We start from the raw sequence: 22,755 nt of genomic DNA, 5'->3' as shown, positions 1-22,755 counted from the left end.
TGTATTATGTACACATTTGTCAGAAAGTGTGTTTTATGTTGATGATGAGACACACAGAACCGCACGCCCTGAAGTGGCATGAGTCTGCATTTGTATTTGCACATGTCCACACATGGATATGGTAGACTCTTTCTGTGCCCACCATGCAAATCCCTTCATTGTGCAGACTCCTTAGCGGTCCACAGCTGGTGGAGCGCCCACTGCAGCAAGAGGTGGGAGGAGCTGAGACGCTGGGCCCAGAAGATTGCAGAGGCTCAACTGGGGCTGTCCTCCCAACGTGGGCAGGGAGCCCATCTGACAATGAGCCCCCTAATGGCCTGCATTCTGGCGGTGGCTTACCTGGAGTTAGATGGGGGTTTGAGGTCGGCACAGCAGCCACAAGGGTGAGTACATGGCTAATTCCTGCCTGTCCCATTGCCAGGTGATTGAGTGAGGTACAGACTGCTACTCCTGGCAATGCGGGATGAGCCATGTGTCACATAGTAGATGGGAGATTGTTTGTGTTGACATGTCATGTGTACCAAACTGGAATGCTTTACCTTTTGGACCTGGGACCTAGGACAAAACTGGTGGAATCCCCAGACCATTTGTTCAGCAGGGAGCACAAACGGCTGTGTACATTAATCATTCATGTTCTGTGTGTTGTTGTAGTGGGTGTAATTTCTATCCAACAGATCTCTCTACCTATGTGTTACAGGCCAAAGGTAAGCAGGTTGTGGATCCCTGTGAACTGCCATGTGTCTGGGTACATGTGTATGTAGACATCTGCCACCCAGGAGTTAGTTATCTTCTGTGTATGATGGGTCCTGGTGCCTCACTGCAGTTTGTGATGTGTAGGTGTCCATCATACATATGACATGGCTTACATAGCTATTTGTTTGCAGCTATAGCAAACTACTTTCTCTTGGTAAGTGAGGAACGTCGATTGGCATAATGATGAGCCAACATTCCTTGTGCGAGTGACATTGATATTACCTCCTTTAATCTATTATGACAGATGTCACTTATTGAAGTGTACATTGTTGAAATGTTTTGTGTGTTGCATGGTTATTTCCATGTCACATACTCAAGGACATAGAACTTTTGTGATCCACATAGCAGGATTTCAGAGCCTCGTTTCTAATTCTAGGTTCCTGATGTATGTGCCAAATAGATGTGTGCATGACCTTGTGTGGGATATGTGGAAATTGAATTTATAATGTGATACTGTTGTTTGCCATTAGTTGACTGCGGTCTACTGCATGTGGGACAACTTTGAGGATGAAGATGACCCCTAGTTTTTGTGTGATTAGTGTGGTTCCAAGACTTCACCCATGCAATTGTAGTTGTCTGAGGTACTGGTTTTACTGTGGGCCACTGTAGTAAATCGAGATGACATGCATGCATATGTCATGGCACATGTATGCACCACTTAGATGAGTAGTTTTGCTGGGGCCTAGTTGACATAATGGTATTGTTAGTCAATCTGAGTTCTGGATCAGGTATTATCATGGACATGTGATGACCATATTCTTCTTTGACATTGCAGCATCTGCACAGGCAAGTGAAGGAGACAGGGCAGAGCCAAGTGGGGAGGCATCTGGCCATGGGACCTTGGGCCAAGAGACGACTGACACGGAGGGACCTGATAGCCATGGGGTGACCGGATCTGCATCATTATCATCCTCTGATTCCTCCTCCAGTGGCCATTCCTTAGTGGTGGCGGGCCCATTGGGGCATCCAGCAGCACCATCTTTGTCCACCACCCTCATTCTATCACCACCCTCTTTGTTGCTCCCCATTCAGTTGGCTGTGCCCACTCACCCAGGAGGGTGAGCGTCTCCTTCACGCAGGCATGTCAACCCCAGCCCCTGTTACCCCTGCTTCCCTCAGTAAGGAGGCTATTGACCTCCTGAGACATATCTCTGCGGGTCAGACAGCCATTGAGAATGCCATTCAGGGATTGGCAAGGCAGCTCCAACAGACTAATGTATTCCTGGAAGGCATTTGTGGTGCAATGACTGGCCTACAGAGATCTTTTCAGGCTCTGGCCTCCACACTGATGGCAGCGAGTCACCCCCTACATTCTTTCCCCCCTCCTCCTTCCTCCTACAAGTCCAAAACCCTCCTTCCCCTACCTACCCAAAGCACACAAACAGATCTGGAGACAGTCATCTCAAGAGACAAATAGAGTCCACACAAACACAAGCACCACAAGACACACTGGCACACAGACAAACAACATTCACCTACAGACACAGCAAAAGTCACAACTTCCCCCACCACCACCAGCATCACACACATGACATCAAGCATACTTACAGACACCACCACAACAGTCACTTACACAGCCACCACACCCATCCTACCTGCAGACACCACCCCAGCAGACCTGCAGACATCTACCACAAGCCCAGACCTGCAAACACCACAGCTACAGACACATACATCCACTACATCCACCATACCAGCAGTCACCACCCCAACAGACACCACCCACCAGGGCATTCCCCAGCACCTCCAACCCCCAAGCCCAAGACACATAAATGCCCTCACTCACCCACCCAACAGACACCCACCACACACAAGCATACCTTGAATAAGCACACACCCACGACATCCACACCTACATATCAGGCAACCACTCCCTCAACCTCCAAATCCCAAACCACTTCTGATGACAGTCCCCATGTGTCCAAAAAGCTGTTCCTCTGTGACCTTACCCCTGTTCTCCCCCCTCCCGGACCACACCCAGAAGGATCCCACCCAGCTTCAAGTCCATCCCTTTCACCTCCAAGGCCACTCCTGCCCCCCTGCAGGCACCCATACCCCTCCTCCAACCAAGAAGAAGCCCACCCCTTCCAAGAAGTCCACCTCTCCCAAGAAGACCTCCTCTCCCAAGCCTAAACCCCCCTCCCAAATCCGATCTCCCACCACCCCTGCCCCAGATAATCACTGAGATGCCTGCTTGCCCCCTAAAGCCCCTTCCTGTGGAGGTTCCTTGTCAGTAATGAGTCAAGTCTGAGTACAGTGATGGACCTGTGATGGACCAATTGGACTGGCCAATGACCTTGTGCATTTTGATGTTCACATTAATAAACCAAAGTTGTTGCTTTTTGGGTTCACATTTGTCCTGCAATTCCTTTTCTAGCTTGATGTTGTTGCTGAGTGACTTTGGTTGTGTTCCTTCCTGTGTGTTTTGGCCTGCTTGCTGCTCCAGGTGCTGTTGTTTGCAGTACGTGAATTTGTGGGCAGTTTTGTTGTCCCCTGAGAGAAGGGTATATGTTGTGTGTATAGGTATGTGTGTGTGTAAAGGCAATGTTGGTGTCATGGCATTGTGTAGTATTTGGTATGTTAAGTATTTTATTTTTGTGTTGTGCATGGTGGGCATGTATGGTGTTTGACTTGTCCCCTTGATAAGTCTTCTGAATGTAGGTGATGTGTGTCATCCTGAGTTTTGTTTGTGCAGACATTGAGTATGTTCAGCTGTGCTTGCTGTGTTTGAATTTGCCTGTGCATGTGTCCATTTAGGTGTGTGTCTCTTGCTGCTTGTTCCTGTAGGGGATATGTCCCATGCAGTAGGAGTTGTATGTACTTTGTTGACTTGCCCCTCTCCATTGTGCATATGTGCATGACATTTGGCTTTAGTATTGTTTGTCCCTGGGACCGATGTAGGGCCATTTCCTGTGCACATGATGTTTGAGGTGATGTATGTCCCAGATGCCCCTCCATTTGTGAAGGTATAGTTGTCATGTTGTTCTTTGTCTATATGTGTCTCTGTGTTTAGTGCATGTCATTGAGCTTCCTTTGTGCTGTGATGTGTGTCCACTGCAGGGCTGTTTCATGGTGATGTTGTTTGTGTTCCATACCACTTCGAAAAATATGTGTGTTGTATGCGTGGACAGTCCCTGGCCAGTGGCGTGACAATGTTGTGTAGCTTTCAGTGTCCCTGTGCCTGAGCTGTGTATCTGTGTGTATTTGTATAGGGTTGAGGTGCAATATGTGTGTGCTCCCCAAAGCGGGTGAAAAGTGACTGTGTGCGTGCCCATTTTGATGTATGTTTGTGGGTGGGTGTGGTTTGAGACATGCACCTGCTGCCCGTGGCGTGCCCCCTCCGATGTGTAAGCAGGAACAACATGCAGTTTTGGAGGTTAATGATACAGGTAGGTGTGTGTACTTATGGTTATTATACGGCGACGTGGATTTCATTGTCTTTGGATGAGCAGGAGCAGCGGCATGACATTTGTGAAGGGCTCCATGGCGGTAGTGGATGAGTGAGGCTGCCTGCAGGTGAGTTTCTCCCCTTATATTGTCCATTTCTGCCTTCTCATATGTGAGGGTTGGACCGCCACGGTCACATTGGCGGTGTGCAACCTCGTAATGAGTCCAGCAGCAACACAGGCTCCGCAGGCCTGTTTGTACTTCCAGTGGCTGCGGCAGTCTGCCTGACATGGTGGGCCAGCAGACCACTGTCGGTCTTCTGTTAGTGCGACCACCGTATGTAATACAGTGGTCCGACCGCAAGATCGATGGTGGTCGGATCGCCGCTGCCACCAGGGCGGTACACAGACTGCCAAACTCATAATCAGGCCCTAAATCACATTGTTTTAGAGTCCATCAGTTTTCCTAATATTAGTGGAACAGAATTTGTATTATTATTTCTTTATTTTTTATATTTAATATTGGTTTTTTTGTTTTTTTTAAATGTTTCTCATTTTTGTAGTAAATGTGTTTTCTGGGGTTCTATACATATATATTGGTGAAATCAATAAATATATATTTTATTGAATTGTTTATAATGTTTATGTATTATTTTACTTGTGCATTTTATATAAATATATATACTTGTTTATATACATATTAATCAATATAATGTGAAAGAGTATGTCTAATTATATTATCATATATAAAAACATACCCATGTATGTGTATGTTTGGATAGAAATGTATTTATATTTAACCATGCCCCCGCACGCCCATCACTACCACTTGTTCGTGGGCTTGCCTTTCAAATATCCTTTGTTATCACTGGTAAATGCTTTACGTTTGTGCCACCTTGGGGCGGTTTTGTTACCACCCTGTTACATGGATACTTGCACTTTTGCTGATACGTTTGACTGTGAGCAAACTTCTTTTTCCTTTTGTGTTTGTACTTCACGCTCTTGCTCATGGTGGTCGTGGAGCTTTGAATCCGCTCGCTTACCTCAAGATGTTTTACTTTACATTTTCAATTCATGTGGCAAGAAAAGTCCAATTAGGAATTTAGAATGCTAATAGCTCTAACTCGAGCAAATGAGAGACCCATTGTATTGCAAATGCCTGTTTTTTTCTGTGAGGGCTCTGAGACAGGTCATTTGTCTGTCACTCAATTTCAGACTCAGGATTTTAGCCAATACTCTGGATTCACAAAATTGGGCCTTGATTACCCACGCGGGTGGTGGTCCCCACCTTACTGGTTCACCTCAACCTCTAAGTACTTTACCTTGATAGTTGTGTAGGCACAATTGAACACATTGTGTGGCTTTTAGAAGCCCCTTGTCCTGCATCATGAATACATCTATCCAGACAATTGAATTACAGGCCCATAATTACCTCAATGGGATACTTATCACAATTAAACTCCTATTGCAAGGAAACCCCGTCCTTTTCTTTCCGATTCCTCAAAATTGGGGCATATTATTCCTAACAGCTGCACTTCCTTTTTATTTTGTAGTGAGCCCTTTAGACAGAGCAATTTTTCTTAAGTATATTTGTCTTTTCTAATTTTTGATGGCTGATTTAATAACATTAAGCTTAATTGTAGGATTTAACGTCGACTTCATTTAAATAATGAGTTTAAATAATTTGTGTGACACTATGGGCCTCATTAAGACCCTGGTGGTCTATTGACCGCCTGGGTCGCAGTGGCATTGTGACCGCTGCCAAAGCGGTGGTCCAACCGTTTTAGTGGACGTCTGACCAACACATAATGACTGCAGCGGTCATGCCGCAGTCAGGCCGCCAGCACCACCAGTTTTCCTCCACATGAGGGTCTACCTTCCTGGCGGTCCTGGCAGTCCTAATCCACCAGGGCAGCGCTGCAAGCAGCGCCCCCCTCTTGATTACGACCCCCCCTCTCTGCCATCATTTGCATGACGGTAACACCGCCATTTAAATGCTGGCAGAGACGGGTGCAGAGTGCCCCGGGGGGCCCTGCACTGCCCATGCATTTGGCATGGGCAGCACACCACACACCACGCAAGAAGATGCACTTGGCATGGGCAGTGCAGGGGCCCCCGTGGCCAGCCCTGTCGCAAAGATCACTGTCTGTTTTGCAGACTGTGAACTTTGCGATGGGTGCTGATGCACCCTATTCACTACAATATTGCCGCCGGTTTGATTAGGAGCCAGCGACTTGCTGTAGGCTGTTTCCTGCTGTGGCAGCGGGCAGAAACTGTGTTTCCGCCCGCTGACCCAACGGGAAACTCGTATTGGGGCCCATGGGAAGGTGGCTGCACTGGCGGCAACCTGCCCGTCGGGACTTCGGCGGGCGTTGTAAACCATCCGCCGAAAGTCATAATGACCCCCTTTGTGTGCACCATCATGTTGTTTCACTGATTCATGCAGACAGAGTGATGTGTTTGTGGCGAATTGTATGTCTCTTTGTTTTTTGTTTCTAAGTCTTGCACTGTATTTCTTTTTACAATTGTTGAATAAAAAGTATTAGTTTTATAAATGTGAATTACGTTACTATTTAAAAAAAACACTCGAGCAGTTAATGTGCTGTAAAACATTTTATTCAATTTAATGTAATTCATTCTTTTTAATTATTTTAGAGGTAATACTAAATATTTTAAATTAATTACATCTCCATTTACGTGGGGGAGGTCTCCGCCACCATCTCTTTGTCCTTTACACCTTCTTTCCTGTACCTAATGGTATCCTTCTCCCTGTTTTCGCCTACTGCCTTTTATGCTCATATAAATACATTCAGCAAAACGTCTATCCCCAAAAAAGGTTACAAAGTCAGTCATTCTGTAAAATGGAATATACTCGTCTATACAACTAAAAAATATAACATCAGGTAATCAATTGTCTGTTTTCTTTTTTTTCAGTCGACCATACTCGGGTAGAACTCTCTCTTATAACCTCAGACAACGATTCCGATTTCATCAATGGGAATTTTATCAAGGTAATCTTTCCTTATTGCAAAAAGTGAATATTAAAGCATGGGTGACAGCCTGTGATAAACATCCCAGGTCATGGTCTTACAGTAGACTGTAGCATATCATGCATCATGTAAAATCAATCCATGCAAATGTGTTACTGTTATATGCAGACTTTTGTTATGCTGACAGAAAGGGACACATGTACAAAACCTGGATTTGTTGCATTTGTCCTTTTAACCCATACGGTTAAAAAACATTAAAAGATGTGTCTACATGTTTTTCTTACCTTGTGACGTTTAAACACGTGGACAGCTCTACTATTTTTGGTTCACCTCATAGGAACTCATTCAGATTGTAAATTAAGTGTGTCCAAAGGCGGCAACGAGGATATACCATCAAACGAAGCTCTAACGTGTTCTCCGTCCATGCGAAAAATATGGAAATCCATTAAAAATTACCATCAGGCGCATTTTCAGTTCTTGCCTTTAATGGAAATTAGAGTACAGGGAAATCTTTAATGAATTTGGGAGCAGAAGAAAGATAATTTTATTGTGTTGCGAGCCCTGGGATCTCCCTGCTTCTGTTCAAGTGTACGTTTTTGCATTCCCCCCTCAATATTCTTTATCTGTTAATATGTCTCCTTGTCTCTGTGTCTGCTTTTGCCTGCCCCGGTGTCAATGTCTCCCCAGTTTGGGTAGCTGCTTGTGTTCTCTGTAACTATGGGTGAATGTGTGCACCAACATGGAGGGCAAGACACACCAGAGTCTGCACTAGTTAGGGGTTCGTGCAGGTTACTGCTTGCCCAAACTAGCCCCAGAGATGGAGAGAGATGAGATGCAAGGACAGCAGTGGTCAAAGTGGGTGAGAAAAGCTGAGGGGTTACCAATGCTTCAACAAAAATTGAAGTTTTCTTACCTCAGAATTTTTGGGAAACCAGCAAGTATGTTATTAGCTTCATCAGGGATGCCTTTGCTTTCGAATTGTCCCTTTGTTGTGCCTGAAGCGTGATATGTCTCCCTGTCATTTCATGCCTTCACTCCCTGTTCTGCGGAACATTATCTGCTAGGGGTGTCCAACGTAGGCCTAGAGGGAAGGGTCAGTGCCAGATTTTCAAGATATGTCTAACATGAATGGAAGAGATTCTGTTAAGTAAGTAGGGAGCAGGTCGGTAAATAGTTGATAGACAAAGAGAGACCCCCATACCATGAATTGTTCACGTTATTTTAGTTGCGTTACCATTCTGCACCTGCTCTTACAAACAAACATTCCCATTATTCAGAAAGTTATTTAGAAATCCTCACACATCTGTACCTGCACTGGAACATATACTGAATACATTTATTCCAAAACATGACAATTTAGATATGATCAAAACACAAACATTGTAAACAAGGGGTGTTCTTTCTTGTGAACACACGGTCTGTCAACAAAAGGCGTATTTAATTATATAATAGTTGTGGTGTGTTCATATTGATAGTCAACACAGTAAGACAAGTGACTCCACGATAAAACAAATGACTCAACAATCAAACATATACATTGCATTTTCACGTTGTTCACGTATATCCATATAAACAAAAACAGGTGTCCAAAATATATTTTATCAACAGAGGGGATACATCAGTGTCCTCCTTATGTGTTGTCATGTCTACAAGAAGGGGACCTATGTGGTTGGGACACAATGTCCCACCCTTAGTTGGTTTTGGGCGAGGTTGCAGCTCACTTGGTTACTATGCTATGCTTTTAATTGGCCTTTGAGGTGGTATGCCCTCAAAACGCACTTGTGTGAGTTATGGCCTTTCCGCACGCAAATGAGTGGTAATAATTAGCATCAGCATATTCTTTCCTATATAATTGACCCCAAATATTATATTTTCCTTATTTCAAGGTCTAGGTTTTGACAATATGAGCTCTATGGCCAATGAAATCTGAATGATTGACTGTTAATGACAAGAAACAATTTAGTTTCTTCACGATTGTGATAAATATGTGTATTGATGCATTACTGTTGAGATTTGGGTAACTATTTGATTATTTCTACCTAAGAAATATAATAGGTTTGTTGGACTTAAGATAAGTAATGGGTATGAAAGGAAAGGAACGTTTTTTAAATTTCTAAAGAATTCTGTTTCTTATTGTGTTTTATTTTAGGGGGTATATGAGCCACGAGCATATATTGCTACTCAAGGTCCACTGCCAGGCACAGTTCTTGATTTCTGGAGAATGATTTGGGAATATAAAATTCTGGTAAGGTGAAAGCCTGTTTTTTCCTTGGAGTACAGAAATATAGTTTGCAAACATCTTTTTTTGCAGTTTCTGTTTATTGCACATTTTTTCAAAGGTACATAGGGTAGATAAAGGACAAGCAAGTAGCATTATGCAACGTATTAGCAGTACATTAAATCAAGGCAGGCCCCTGAACATTTTGTATAAGAAAACACACCATGAAGAACTGACAAAAAGGGGTGGAGGGGGAACAAGGGAAAGGGCTGAAATAGGCCTTGAGTTGAAGCCACCGGGCATGAGTCGGCAGTGGTTGTCAAAGGTAAGTATGATAACATTAATTATTGCTAGTTGAGGGTCTCATGAGGGGGGTCGTCTGGGGAGAAGTGTATACAGAGGGAAAAAAGGAAAGAGATGAACAAGGGAAAGTTAGGCTGCTTAGATACGTAGGTGATATCGCTATGCTCTAGTGTAAGATATGCTAGTGGTGGAGTAATTTTACCCCTCCCCCAAGGGGGTGAGCTCCAAGTCCCATGACGTGGATGAGTGGGGGGGAGTAAATAGTTTGCTAAGTATTGTGGAGGTCAGTCGAATAGTTGGGTGTTGTAAATTAAATGTTCCAGCAAGACATATGGTCTATGAGGGGGTTTCATTGCCACATTAATCTTTTTTTTTCCGAGCCAGAGAGTTTGTGTGTCATGTGCTCCATCGCTAGAACATGCCAGAATCTTACATATCAGAATGCAATAGGCAGGGCTTTAGGAGATTTCCAGGACAGAACAATAAGTTGCTTTGCCGCTCCTATCATTTGTTGCGCCAAGTACCAGTCTGTGTGTATCATCACATGCAAGATCGGAGGACGGCGTCCGAGAATGAATGCATGGTAGTCTATAGAGAGAGGATTTCCTAGTGTATCTTTTATATGGCTGAGGACCTCCTTCCAAAATGTGGTAATGTGTGCATGACCACCATATATGTTGGAAATCTCTTGTGGTCACGCTGCATCTCCAGGACTCAGGAGATAATGTAGGGTAAATAGTATTTAAGTGGGCTGGGGTATAATACCATTGTGTCATAAGTTTTTAGAGAGGTTTCCTTTGGGAAATGCTGTGAAATATCATAGGAATGTCATGCCATACGTTTTCCCACTACTTCTGAGTAATGCCTTGCGTATGGTCAGAATCCCATTGCCTTTGGTATAGATGACTTGGGATAGTTTCAAAGGGGTGAAGGAGCGAGTGGTAGCCTTGATATTTGTGGGGTGAAATGCCCAATGCCAAAGTTGGAGATATTGTAAGCGAGATGTCTCAGAGAGATTGAGCTTCTTTTTGCATTGCTCAAAGGGCTTAATAGTGTTTCCTTGGAAAAGGTCTTTTAGAGTTCTACAGTTGCTTTTACTCCAGTCTCTGAATAAGTTTTGCGGAAGTGCAGGCGTGAAGTCCGGATTGCAGGCCATGGGGGTGTTTGGGGATGGAAACGTGGTAAAGTTTCTGCACAATGCAATTTTGCTCCAGATGCCTAGTACTATGCGTGTCAAAGATGCTAAATATGGGCTGCGGGGGTGGGCATGTTTAGGGATCCATGCTAGTTCCCATAATGGCCTACAGATGACTGGCCCTATCCATGTGTAGCCAGTGTACCGCACTCTCCCTTACCACCCATTCCGAAATGAATTGGAAGTGGGTAGCCCAATAGTAGTCTTGGATAGTAGGGCACGCTAGTCTACCTTTAAGGCATTAGATATAAGGGGTTGTTTCCCTTACCATATAAATGTGAAAACGTCTCCCTGAAGTTTGTGTATGTCTTCTGATGGCATGGGCGTAGGTAGTGAGTGAAATAGGTAGGGCAACCTGGGAAGAATGTTCATTTTAATTACATTCATGCGGGCTAGCCAGGAAATGTACAATGGTTTTCATCTGTGGAGGTCTTCTAGGATATTTCTCCATACGGATGGAGAAATATCCACTATCGATTGTGTCCACTTGGAGAGGTCACTAGTCATGTTAATTCCCAGGTACCTAATGGAGAGTGGTGCCAAAAAGAGTGCTTTAGTCTTTTGGATGGTGGTGAGGGTTTGAGGAGGGTTAGTCAGGCTACGTTCTTGCAACTTAGACATATTAATATTGTAGCAAGAAACATTTTCACATTCTTGGAGTGCTTGGGTCACAGCTGGTAGGGAAGTGAGTGGATTAGTTAAAGCAAAGAGGAGGTCACCCATGTAAAGTAAAATTGTATGATCCTGTCCTCCAAAGGAGATGCCAGTTAGTTCTGGGGTCTGGAGGAGCAGAATGGCCAGGGGCTCTACTGCCAACACAAAAAGTAAGGGGAAGAGAGATCATCCCTGTCGGGTGCCTCTGGGGAGGGAAAAGGGCCAGGAGGAGTGGCAATTAACCCGGGGGCTCCAAAGGGTGTTTCAAAATCTTGGGATGTTTCTGGTGCTAAAGGGGGCCTGGGGCAACTCCTGAGATCATTTTGGTAAAAGGTGCAGAAGGCATCCTGCTTGTCCTGCTCCTGTATAGCCCAACCGCCTCCCTGGGTGCGGAGCCTAAATATATGGGATTTAGCCTGTTAGTATTAAAGTCTACGTGCCAGTATTATCAGCTTGCTCAAGAGGGTGGATTTCGCCCATGAGGTTATGTTCAAGCAGGCAGGCCTCCCGAATTCTAGTAATGGCTGTAGAAGAAATGGGGCACTGATGATGGCCTTAAAGCCATCCCATTAAATGTGAAGCGAGGTGTCGGGGAGGGCATTGAGTGAGAAATTATTTGTGATAGCATCTGCGATGGTTGCTCTATCAACGTGGTCTCAGAGAAGGTGGGGTGGGCAGACACCAAAGGAGATGGGTGTGGGGATGCCCAGGACGTGGTGTCCAGGTGAGTTCTATGCGCGCATGATCAGAAATGGAAATATCTGAGATGCATGCAGTAGTTAGAGATGTGAGGAGGGAGTGAGACACAAATAGGTAGTCTAGATGAAAGTAGGAGAAATGTATACGAGAATAAAAGGAGTATTCCCTGACATCGGGCAGTAGATAACGCCATGCCATGCATCTACTAAGCCAGCTTTGCTTTGCTCCTTCTTGAGAGTGGCACACATGGCATTTGTGGCCTGGAATTGTGCAATGAAGCGGTCTAAAGAGGGGTCCCAGACAAGGTTAAGACCACCCCCTACAATAAGTCACCCAGGGGCTCCCTTGAGTTGGTCTCGTAGTACCCTTGTGGGGAAGATCTCTTGTGATTGGTTCGGGTGCACATGTTCAGAATAGTAAGTGTAGATTTGCCTTTCATGATCGTCAGTTTGAGAAATCTGCTCTCCGGGTCTTTGGCGACTCTGAGTGTCTTAGTAGAGAAGCTCCATTAAGGAAATGTAGAAACTTCTGATGTTTTGGTGGTCGAAAATGACCAACAGGGCCAGAACTAGTGAGGCTGCCCATCTGGGGCCCGGAAGAGAGAACAGCCAGGTCACTTTGTGGTGTCATCCCCATTAGGGGCTGTCCCTTGAGAGTGAGGTGTGGAACCACCACTAGAGCAGGAGACAAATGTCAGGATTGGAGCAGCACAGCACTTTTATACAAATTTTCAAACATCTTTAATAAAGACCCTAATTTGGCTCATTTTACGTAGCCGAAAAATACAAATCTTCAGATTTCCTAATTAAAAAACTTGTAAGGGAAATTCTTTCACATTAATTTTCCATGGCTTGTTCCATGATATTTGAAATATATTGTATTGTGGTAACAATCCAACTCTGTGAAGCTACACTCACATAATAAATAATATTTAGCCACAAAAGTATGATTTAGTTAAAGAAATGTTTTGCAATATTCACACTCATATGATATAAGTGGTTTCAGAAGAGATACTGTTTGTTAGATGCTGCTATGCACTACAACAAACTGGATCATGTCTTAATACATGTATCTATATATATTTGAATTGTGTTGCAATACAGTGGCTGTCTTTTTGCCAACACAAATATATTAAAAAGATTATGGCACTATTTTATCAGAATAGATTTTATTATGAATTCCTTCTTGTAAGGGGTAGATTTTCAATCGTGAACTTACCCCAGTGTAGTCACTCAGTGCAAACCTTCTGATGAGTAACACAGAAGTGAATGCACAAAATGGGTGGGCACAATTAAAACACATCTAGTTTGTGATATGTAATGAAGCATATTTGAGTGAGAGGCAATCACATGCTAATCAAATGTTGTTTTGAGGTATGGAAATGCCAGTCGTAAATCTTTGCAGTTATGCACATTAATGCCATTCACAGGAAAGGACAGTCTATTCGTACTTGTACATCTGCAATTGCTTTGTGACTCAGCCACACAGAGCTTAATCTTAGGTTCTGTGAGAAAAAGCCATTTCTGCATAGTTACCCCCAGCTTTGCTAGACTCTGCACACTGAATTTTATTGTTGGTTTTCGGACTATGTGCCCAGGCCCCTAAAACATGTAGAAATAGGCTAATCCCTTGTTGGAGTATTTAACTCTTCTATAAGGCCATAATATATGGCGTGGAAATACACCCATGACATGAAAAGTTAAATGTCAACTGTGGACTGCGGCACTTATTGTGCCATTCACTAGTGTGACAAAGAAAAACGTGGGTTTAAGCCTCCCCTTGCCTCTTGACTGCTGCAGTGTAAAACTTGTGGTGCGACCTGTTACAATAACTTTTTCTGAGAGGTAAAAAACGTAGTTTTAAATATTATTAGGTCATCTCTATGCAGACCTTGCAGCCCACAAGGTGGGTGCATGGTATTTAAAACTGTGAACTGTAAACAATTAATGTTAACATGTTCCTTCACTGACAATGCCCTAAAAGCTATCTTCACCTTGACAGGTCTAGCTATCTACATAGAAATTAGAGTACAGATTAAAATACTAATACTGTGTTTCGGGAAAGGGAACTGCTAAAAAATAAACTATTTTGATAGCAATTAAGCATCTAATCCATTGGTGATGTCAGATTTTTAATACACATTAAGGCATATTAAGGAACAGTGACTTTTAAAGAGTTACCCTTTCCCTGCTTGAAGTTCCTGGATGCAAATTTGAACTGACTCTCTAAATTAGAACAGCCTGACTTGAATGGACAGAGATGACTCCTCTGAGCTCCATGGAATAAGGAGGGTGGGGGTTGTGGGCACATTTAGTATGGCCAAAGACCTTCACCATATTGGATTCACCGTTGGCACATTGCATATTGGGCTTGTTTGCAGTAAAGCATACAGGAACTACTGCAAAAATAGATGGTTCTGGGACTGGGAACCTCTACTCCACTGGTCAGAGAGGGACTAGGTGTGTCATAGGGTGTCCTCCACCCATGGTTTGGTCAACCTCTAAAAATCTAGACCATTACCCAGCCTTCCTCGGGACACTGCTGGACCTGTAAAAGGATGCAAAGTGAAGCAAATTTGCGGTATTTGGCATCTGTGCCCTATGAGAAGCACCTGAAGAGGTTGGACTCTTCCACTTGAGGACACAAATAGCTAAATGTTTGATCTCCTGGGTAGCTTCAAGAGCACAAAAATGCTGAAGACGACATTCCTGTGAGGTATTCCAGTTGAGCATTGGCAACTGGACCGCTACTGGACTATGCTGATGTCCTCTGCCTGACACCCTGAGAGTCACTAAATGCGCCCTCTGGGGACCAGGGGCTTAGATGTGTACTCCAGTGGTTGTTTGAGCACCAAAAGAAGTTTGGGAAGTTTTTAAACATTTATTCCAGAACTTCAAAGATACTGACAGCAAAAAGTATCCAACCAGCAGTTCCACGGCGTCAGATTGAATTTCAGGTTTCTCCTATGCAAAGAAGAGTTTTTTCCTAAGAAAAAATAAAACAGTCCATTTCATATTGGGGCTTACAAACTTTACTTTTTCAAACTTTCCTACTTCCAGGTCCCAATGGGGCCAATCTACTTGGCATATCCTCTGACCCACACTCTATCGCAATCGGTCTTAAATCACGCCTAGGTCACAGTCTACTGCAACAAGTGTCTACCATTGACACTATGCACTTCTTGGCACTATTTTCTCTTAAATCTTTAAAAAATCATATCTTTTGTTCTCCTTGTTGGATTTTTGTTGCTTTGGTGTAATTTTGTGTATTCAGTTTGTCGTTTTTTTATAAACTGGAGTAGAATTTGTATTGTGTTGTGTTTTTGACTTTTTTAACTGTTTTGATACTTCTAAAAGCTTTATTCATTTTCACTAGGTTAAGCTTGTCTGCTCCATGCCACAGTTACCCGGGGGTTGAGCTCAGGCTTAAGATAGTGGAACCTTTGATTGAACCTAACAAGATAGTGATTTTATCACCTGTGGTGGACACCAATCCACCCCTATTAAAAAACTTCTTTGTCACAAAGCTTCTCAGCCAAGTAGAGAAACTTCACTCCCAGCATACTGAAGATGGTCAAGGCAGCTGTTACTAAAAATAGCCCTCTCAATACACCAATGATTCTGTGCCTGCAAATCTGGCAATGGAGCACAGACACTCTTATCCACCGCTAGCTACATGTAATTAATAACTCTCTGAGATATTGTTTCAGAGGCTCTTAAAATTGGATTTACTCATGTTACTAACTCTAACCTAATTGAACATTATAATTCCATCACAGATTTCCTATACCTAGCAAAACTACTTGAGAAATGTCACGCCAGCCACCCTAATAAGCATAGCGCCAACCATGAACTCTTAGGCTCTTTACAATCAGGAGCACAGAAACAAGCCTCCTCCTGAAAGTTAACAAAACCTTCCAGTTCTTTGACAAAATACAAACCTACTAATGGTACTTGAGCTGTCATCAGTATTGAAGACAATCAGTCATGGCATTTTCTTCCCACTCCTGTATGAGTAAATGGGCTTTGAAGACATTGGGCCGCATTATGAGTCTGGCGGACTTGCGGTTGGCAGTTGGACTGCCACCAATGCAGCGGTCCGAGCGCCTCATCACAACCCTGGCAGTCAGGCTACCAGAGATCCTAGTGGTATGGAGGTGGTGGCGGTCCTAATTTGCCAGGGCAGCGCTGCCCTGAGGATTACAACCCCTTTCTCCGCCAGCGGTTTCATGACAGTACTTGGCATGGGCATTGCAGGGGCCCCACTGGCCAGCACCCTTGCAGTGTTCACTGTCTGCTTGGCAGACAGTGAACACTGTAAAGGTGCAGGTGCACCCTGCGCTCTACAGTATTGCCGATGGCTCATTTAAGAGCCTGAGACAATGCTATAAGCTGTTTCCTGCTAGGCCAGTAGGGGGAAACTCAGGTCTCCGCCCACTGACCTAGCAGGAAACTCTTAATGAGGGCAGCAGGGATGTAGCCTGTGTGGCTGCAACCTCTCCGTCAGAAGTTCAGCGGATGGTGTAAACCATCCACCGAACTCATAATGAGCCTCATTATATTTAACTTCTTTAGATCATACCACACCAACCAAATAGATTTATAATTCTGCCTCTGATCTCCCTCCCTCACATTTTGCTGTTAAGAAAGTCTTTTTCTTAGCACCCACACATTAGCCTTTTGGTTAAGCTGTCTGTGAATCAGCCTTGAATCTTATTCCACCAAAATGAATATGACATAGTTGTAACTTTGAATTTATTGCACAAACAACTTCCATACACTAGTAATCTGCTTCTCTGGCATATAAACATGGTTGAACCGATTGCAATAAAGGCCAGCTGTCAAAAGTGTGAATTCATTATCCTCACCCTCTTTCGCAAACACAACTGTCAACTCTCCACTGATGCTCTTAGCTTTGTGAACCTCAAGGGGTATATAGCCCAAATCACCAAAGATTCCAAGGTTGCATGTTAGATGACCATTTTAAGTCCATAGCCAAGAGTGACAACTATCTACTGAGCATTATAAGAAACATACGACAATTAAAGAACATAGTAAAAGAGACGGCCATCTCTAGACTAGTTTATACACACTGGTTTCCACAAGACTTGACTTACACAACTCCTCAGAAAAGTCCTCCACTGTGCTGCCTAAATGACATTTGTAGCATGCAGCACTTACTGTTTGCACTTGAATCACCTGTAAATCACTGAACTTGGACACCAAAGAATACCTGCCTCACAAACCCTCTATTTCACATGGAAGTTTAGCTTCAAGAAATCCTTAAGTTCAAGAAAAAAGTTCCACTCTGAAGCTCTGTTTCTCAGGCAGTGACCATAGGATTTGGAGCTCATCCCTAACCTACACGCACTTTGCTGCCCCTCTATCATAATTCAAGACAAAACTAAAAAGTATTTTACTTTATAAGGTAGCAGTGGTAAATACAATTGCACAACCTAGTTCCCCAGTAAAAAATCAGTCATGATTTGTTCTTAGAAGTGTGCTAAACTCAACCATAGTCTTTCCGCAAAACAGTGTCAAATATGTAGTTGTGGTGTGTACACCATATCAGTAATTACATAAACAATCATACACATTCAAAGTAAATGAGGGACACACTGATAGATAGTAAATGTAACACTTCACAAACAGTTTTGGCAATGTTAAGCAAACCTAGATATCCAACGATTATAGTGTTTGAAAACAAATTTTTGTTTCTCATGTGTTTAACATATTTCATCTGTTGTCAAATCAAAACAGCTGGCACATGTACATATACACAGATTGGACTCTTATACATCCAGGCATGTCTTACCTTGTTCAGTAAAGAAACATTTGCATTCACTGGCTGCAGGTGTCAAAGATCCTTTGAGCTTAGTGAATAAAAACATAATAGAATTCATTTCAGCCTACACAGCATTGTTCATGGCTGCCTTCTCACAATTTCTTAGTGTTTAAATAAAATTAGATACATATAAACATCGAAGACAATCTTTCCAAGAGGCAGTCGGAAAGGTTCCACCATCTTGAACGTTTTGTAGTATAGCTTTGATATAAATATATTGTTGTGTCATGAAAACATAATGCATCAGATTTGATAAGAATATTGAGGCATCACCATCTGAACCAGCATGATAAATCGTTGAGTGGTCTTAATATAATTGATTTATGTGTTGAATACAATTAATAATTTATTGTACCTTTGATTCTTTTAATACATTAATGCATCAATGTAATCATGCTCAAGGGCTACTCAATCAACAATATATAATGTGTCATTCCATATCAAGAATAATTTTTTTGTTATTATACCCACATGCAAAAAAGTATACACCTCATACAGGGTGACCAACTTCTATTGTCATTGTAGTTCAACTTTATCAAGTCTGTAAGGAGAGGATCAACATTAAAATCTCCTCACACCATGTTCATTAAAACATATCATGTATAAATACAACTGGAGGGACAGGTAAAACAAAATGGTTATGGGTGAACAATCAGTTGATAATTAGTGGACATTCAGTTCTCCCCTTGTGTTTAGACTAGTGGTTTTCAAAATGTTAATGCCGTGCCCCCCAGTGGAAAAAATATTGGTCCCCTGTAGGAAAGTGCCCCTTGTGGCATGGTTACCCCCCCCCCCACTTCTTGCCTGATATTGATGTTGACTTGATCAAGAGTGTACTGGAATCCTGGTAACAAGACAAGACCCCAGCACCAGTGTTCTTTCCCAAAATATGTATCATTGCTTCCACAATTGGCACACCCCTGGCACATAGTTCAGTCCCTTGTAAAAGGTACCCATGGTAGCAAGGGCCCTGTGGCCAGGGAAGGTCCCCAAGGGCTGCAGCATGTAGTATGCCACCCTGGGGGATCCCTCACCAAACATATGCAAAGTGCCTTTGCAGATAGTGTGTGCTGGTGGGGAGACAAAGTCGACATGGAACCCCTCTTGGGTGCCATGCCTACAAACCACTGCCTGTGGTATAGGTAAGTCACCCCTCTAGCAGGCCTTACAGCCCTAAAGCAGTGTCAACTATACCACAGGTGAGGGTATAGCTGCCTGAGCAATATGCCCCTACAGTGTCTAAGTCCATTCTTAGACATTGTAAGGGCAGAATGGCCATATAAAGTATTCTGGGTGGGAGTTCGTCATTATGAACTCCACAGTTCCATAGTGGGTTACTAAAGTCTGGGAAGTTTGGATCCAAACTTCGCAGCACAATAAACCCACACTGATGCCAGTGTTGGATTTATTTAAAAATGCACCAAGGGGGCATCTTAGAGATGCCCCCTGTATGTTAGCCAAGCATCTAGTGCAGGACTGACTAGTCTGTGCCGGCCTGCCACATCCAGACAAGTTTCTGACCACTGGGGTGAGAGCCCTTGATCTCTCTGTGCCCAGAAACAAAGCCTGCACTGGGTGGAAGTGTGTCACACTTCCCCCTATAGGAACTGTGACACTTGGTGATGAGCCTCAAAGGCTCAGGCCTCTTGTTACAGTGCCTCAGGGCACTCCAGCTAGTGGAGATGCCCACCCCTGGACAAAGCTCAACTTTTGACAACAAGTCCAGTGGGAAAATTAGGGAAACCAAGGAGGAGTGACTACCTCAGCTGGGACCACCCGTAAGATGTCCAGAGCTGAGATGACCCCCTCCTTGCAAAATCCTCCATCTTGGTTTGGAGGACAGGGACCAATAGGGTTAGGTCCGTGTCCCCCTCCGCAAAAGGAGTGGACACCAGAAGGGTGTATTCACCCTCAGGAACAGTAGCCTATGGCTACTGCCCTCTGACTCCTGCAATGCCACTAAATCCAGGATTTAAGGGCTCCCCTTAACGTAGCTCATCAAATTCCTGGCGGCCTCAAGAAGACAATAGAGGAGAAGAAGGGAGAAGGACTGCTAAGCTGACCCCCAGCAGAGAAGACTGAAGACACCCACTGACTTGACCCTAGCCCTATAGGCCTGTCTCCAGCTTCTGAATCCCTGCTACAAGAAGGTGACACATCCTGCAGGACCAGTGACCTCTTAGAAGCCTCGAAAGGACTGCCTGCATCCCAGAGGACCAAGAACTCCTGTGGACAGCAGCCCTGTCCAAGAAGAAACACTGACAAAGAACTCCAGAACCGCCCCGAATTCGCGAGTCATGCCCACTCTGCACCCAACGCCCACGGCCCGTGTCCAGATGGCCCAACCAACTAGAGCTGGTCCACAGGTGATTCTGACCTAGTGTCCACCCTGGGTTGACCCTTCTTGTCCAACATAATAACATCCAAAGCTTAGATCCGGAGGACCCCCCGACCGCAACAGAACTGAACGAAGATCCCAGACTCAACCCCTGGCCTTGGGGAAGCTGACCTTCAGTGCAGCAATGTCCAGCAAGCAGCCCTCCTCCTTCTCCAGCCTCTGGTTTCCCAGTACTGATCCCCTGGACTTCACCTGCAGCATCTTCATGACCCAGAGGGGTCCACATATTGGAAAGCATTGGGAGCCTGATGCTGTGTTTGAACCTTGCACCCGGCCGCCCCTGCGCCGCTGAGGGTGTGTGTTTGATGCTGAGCTGTGGCCTCCCTGGTGTTCTTCTAAACCCCCAGGTTTCCCCTCCAAAGACATGGGTACTTACCTGAAAGCAGGCCTGATTCTGAGTGCTCCCAGTCTCCATAGGAGCCCCTTGTTAAATCTGCATCATATTTGACCTCTGCAACTGCTGGCACTGTGTTGCTGGTGGTGGGTGTTTAGGTTAACTTGAACCCCAACCAGTGGACATCCTAACCCCCGGAGACTGGGACTGTAAGTCTTGTGCTTACCTCAAAACTGTTCTAACTTTTCTTCCCCCCCCCTCCAATGGTCTTTGAAAATTGCACTGTTGACTTTCGAAAAAGATAATTGCTATTAATTTGAAAACCATATAACTTGCCAATTCGAAACAAAGTGGTATTGATACATATGTTGGATACTTACTTGCACATGTACTTACCTGCAAACTGAATCTTGTGGTTCTAGAAATAAATGATAATAAAATATATATTTGCTCTATAAAAACCCTTGGCTTGGAGTTAGTCATTGAGTGTGTGCTTCTTTTATTGTCTATGTGTGTACAGAAAATGCTTTGCACTTCTTTCTGATAAGCCTAACTGCTCAACCACACTACCACAAAAGAGAGCATTAGTATTATCTACTTTCGCCTCTGTTAAGCCTATGGGGAACCCCTGGACTCTGTGCACACTATATCTAATTGTGATATAGTATATACCGAGCCAGCTTCCTACACACCCGAGATGTTTTCACAATTATTTTATTAAGTTAGCAATGAGTAAACTTGTCTAGACCTATTTAAACATTGCAGTTAAGTTTGGTTACCTTTTTAAAAATACAGGAATTTTTTTCTGCTTAAAATGCAGCACTGTTTTCTGCATAGTGCCCCTTTTGTCCAGTGCCTGGCGCCCCCGGGAACATTTTAGGATACTTTCTTATGCAACAATTATTTGGGCAAGACACATTTCAAACTCCATCTGGGGATGATGCAGAGGGGTAAAAATGCAGTGTTTCCCATATTAATCCCTCCATTGAAAACTTTGTTCAAAGTCACAGAAAAAAACACTGAACATAATAACACCAAATGCGGCATAATACTAGAACTGCACTCAGAGGCATACCTTTGTTTAATATGGTGTAAATTGATTTAGTAGTTTACGATAAATTAGAATTAGGAGAATGTGTCACGGGGCTAAAAGTTATAGAAATCTAAATGTCAGACCTTCAACTGCCCACAAATTCAGGTTCAGGGACAGTTTGCAGACCCACATTTATACAATAAGCAAATCTAATTGCACAATAGAGCCTTTTACCCCCCATCGTTCTTTTCAGGTCTGCAGACCAAGAACTAGGCTCACAGAGGCCAATGCGCTGATTGGCTAGCTGCAAAAAAAGTTGTTTTTTTTGCAACTGCCATTACAAGAAGCAGTACATAGTCTGTGGGCCCCATTACGAACCTGGCGGTCACTAGACCATCAGGTTCATGGGTGGCAGTTGGCTGCAGCCAATGCAGCAGTCCAAGCAGCACATTACAAACCTGGCAGTGGGGCCGCCAGGTAACTGCCAGCTCTGCCAGGATTGGAGATCCCAGCGGTCTGGAGGTGTTGGCGGTCCTAATCCGCCAGGGCAGCGCTGTCCTGGGGATTACGACCCCCTTCTCCACCAGCGGTTTCATGGCATACCAACGCCATGAAAATGCTGGCAGAGAACTGGTGCAGGGTAACCCGGGGGGGGCCTGCACTGCCCATGCACCTGGCATGGGCAGTGCAGGGCCCACCCTGGCCAGCACCACGCAATTTTCACTGCCTGCTTTGCAGAAAATGAACATTGCGATGGTGCTGGTGCACCCTGGAGGCTACAGCATTGCAGCCGGCTAGATTTCGAGCTGGAAACAATGCTGTAGCCTGTTTTCTGCTAGTCCAGAAGGTGGAAACGTAGGTTTCCGCCCGGGGACCTACTGTGAAACTTTTTTTAACTCCGGCGGGGAGGTTGTCACGTCGGCGGCGGCCACCCTGTCAGAAGTTTGG

At 44.2% G+C, this 22,755-nt stretch overlaps 1 protein-coding gene across 10 annotated transcripts in view; it reads left to right on the top strand.

The window, feature by feature from the left end:
- The window catches only part of PTPN22 (protein tyrosine phosphatase non-receptor type 22), a 638,407-nt gene that overhangs the window by 223,710 nt on the left and 391,942 nt on the right, over positions 1-22,755 (top strand). For all 10 annotated transcript variants that reach the window (XM_069238710.1, XM_069238708.1, XM_069238709.1 and 7 more), the window contains 2 exons: positions 7,074-7,150; positions 9,279-9,374. In XM_069238710.1, coding sequence (XP_069094811.1) covers positions 7,074-7,150; positions 9,279-9,374 — 173 coding nt within the window. The remainder of the gene's footprint in view (positions 1-7,073; positions 7,151-9,278; positions 9,375-22,755) is intronic.

This window comes from Pleurodeles waltl, chromosome 6 (assembly GCF_031143425.1).
Source record: "Pleurodeles waltl isolate 20211129_DDA chromosome 6, aPleWal1.hap1.20221129, whole genome shotgun sequence".
Taxonomy (NCBI): Eukaryota; Metazoa; Chordata; class Amphibia; order Caudata; family Salamandridae; genus Pleurodeles; species Pleurodeles waltl.
Note: the sequence above shows the minus strand (reverse complement) of the source record. Positions and strands in the feature narration are given on the sequence as shown.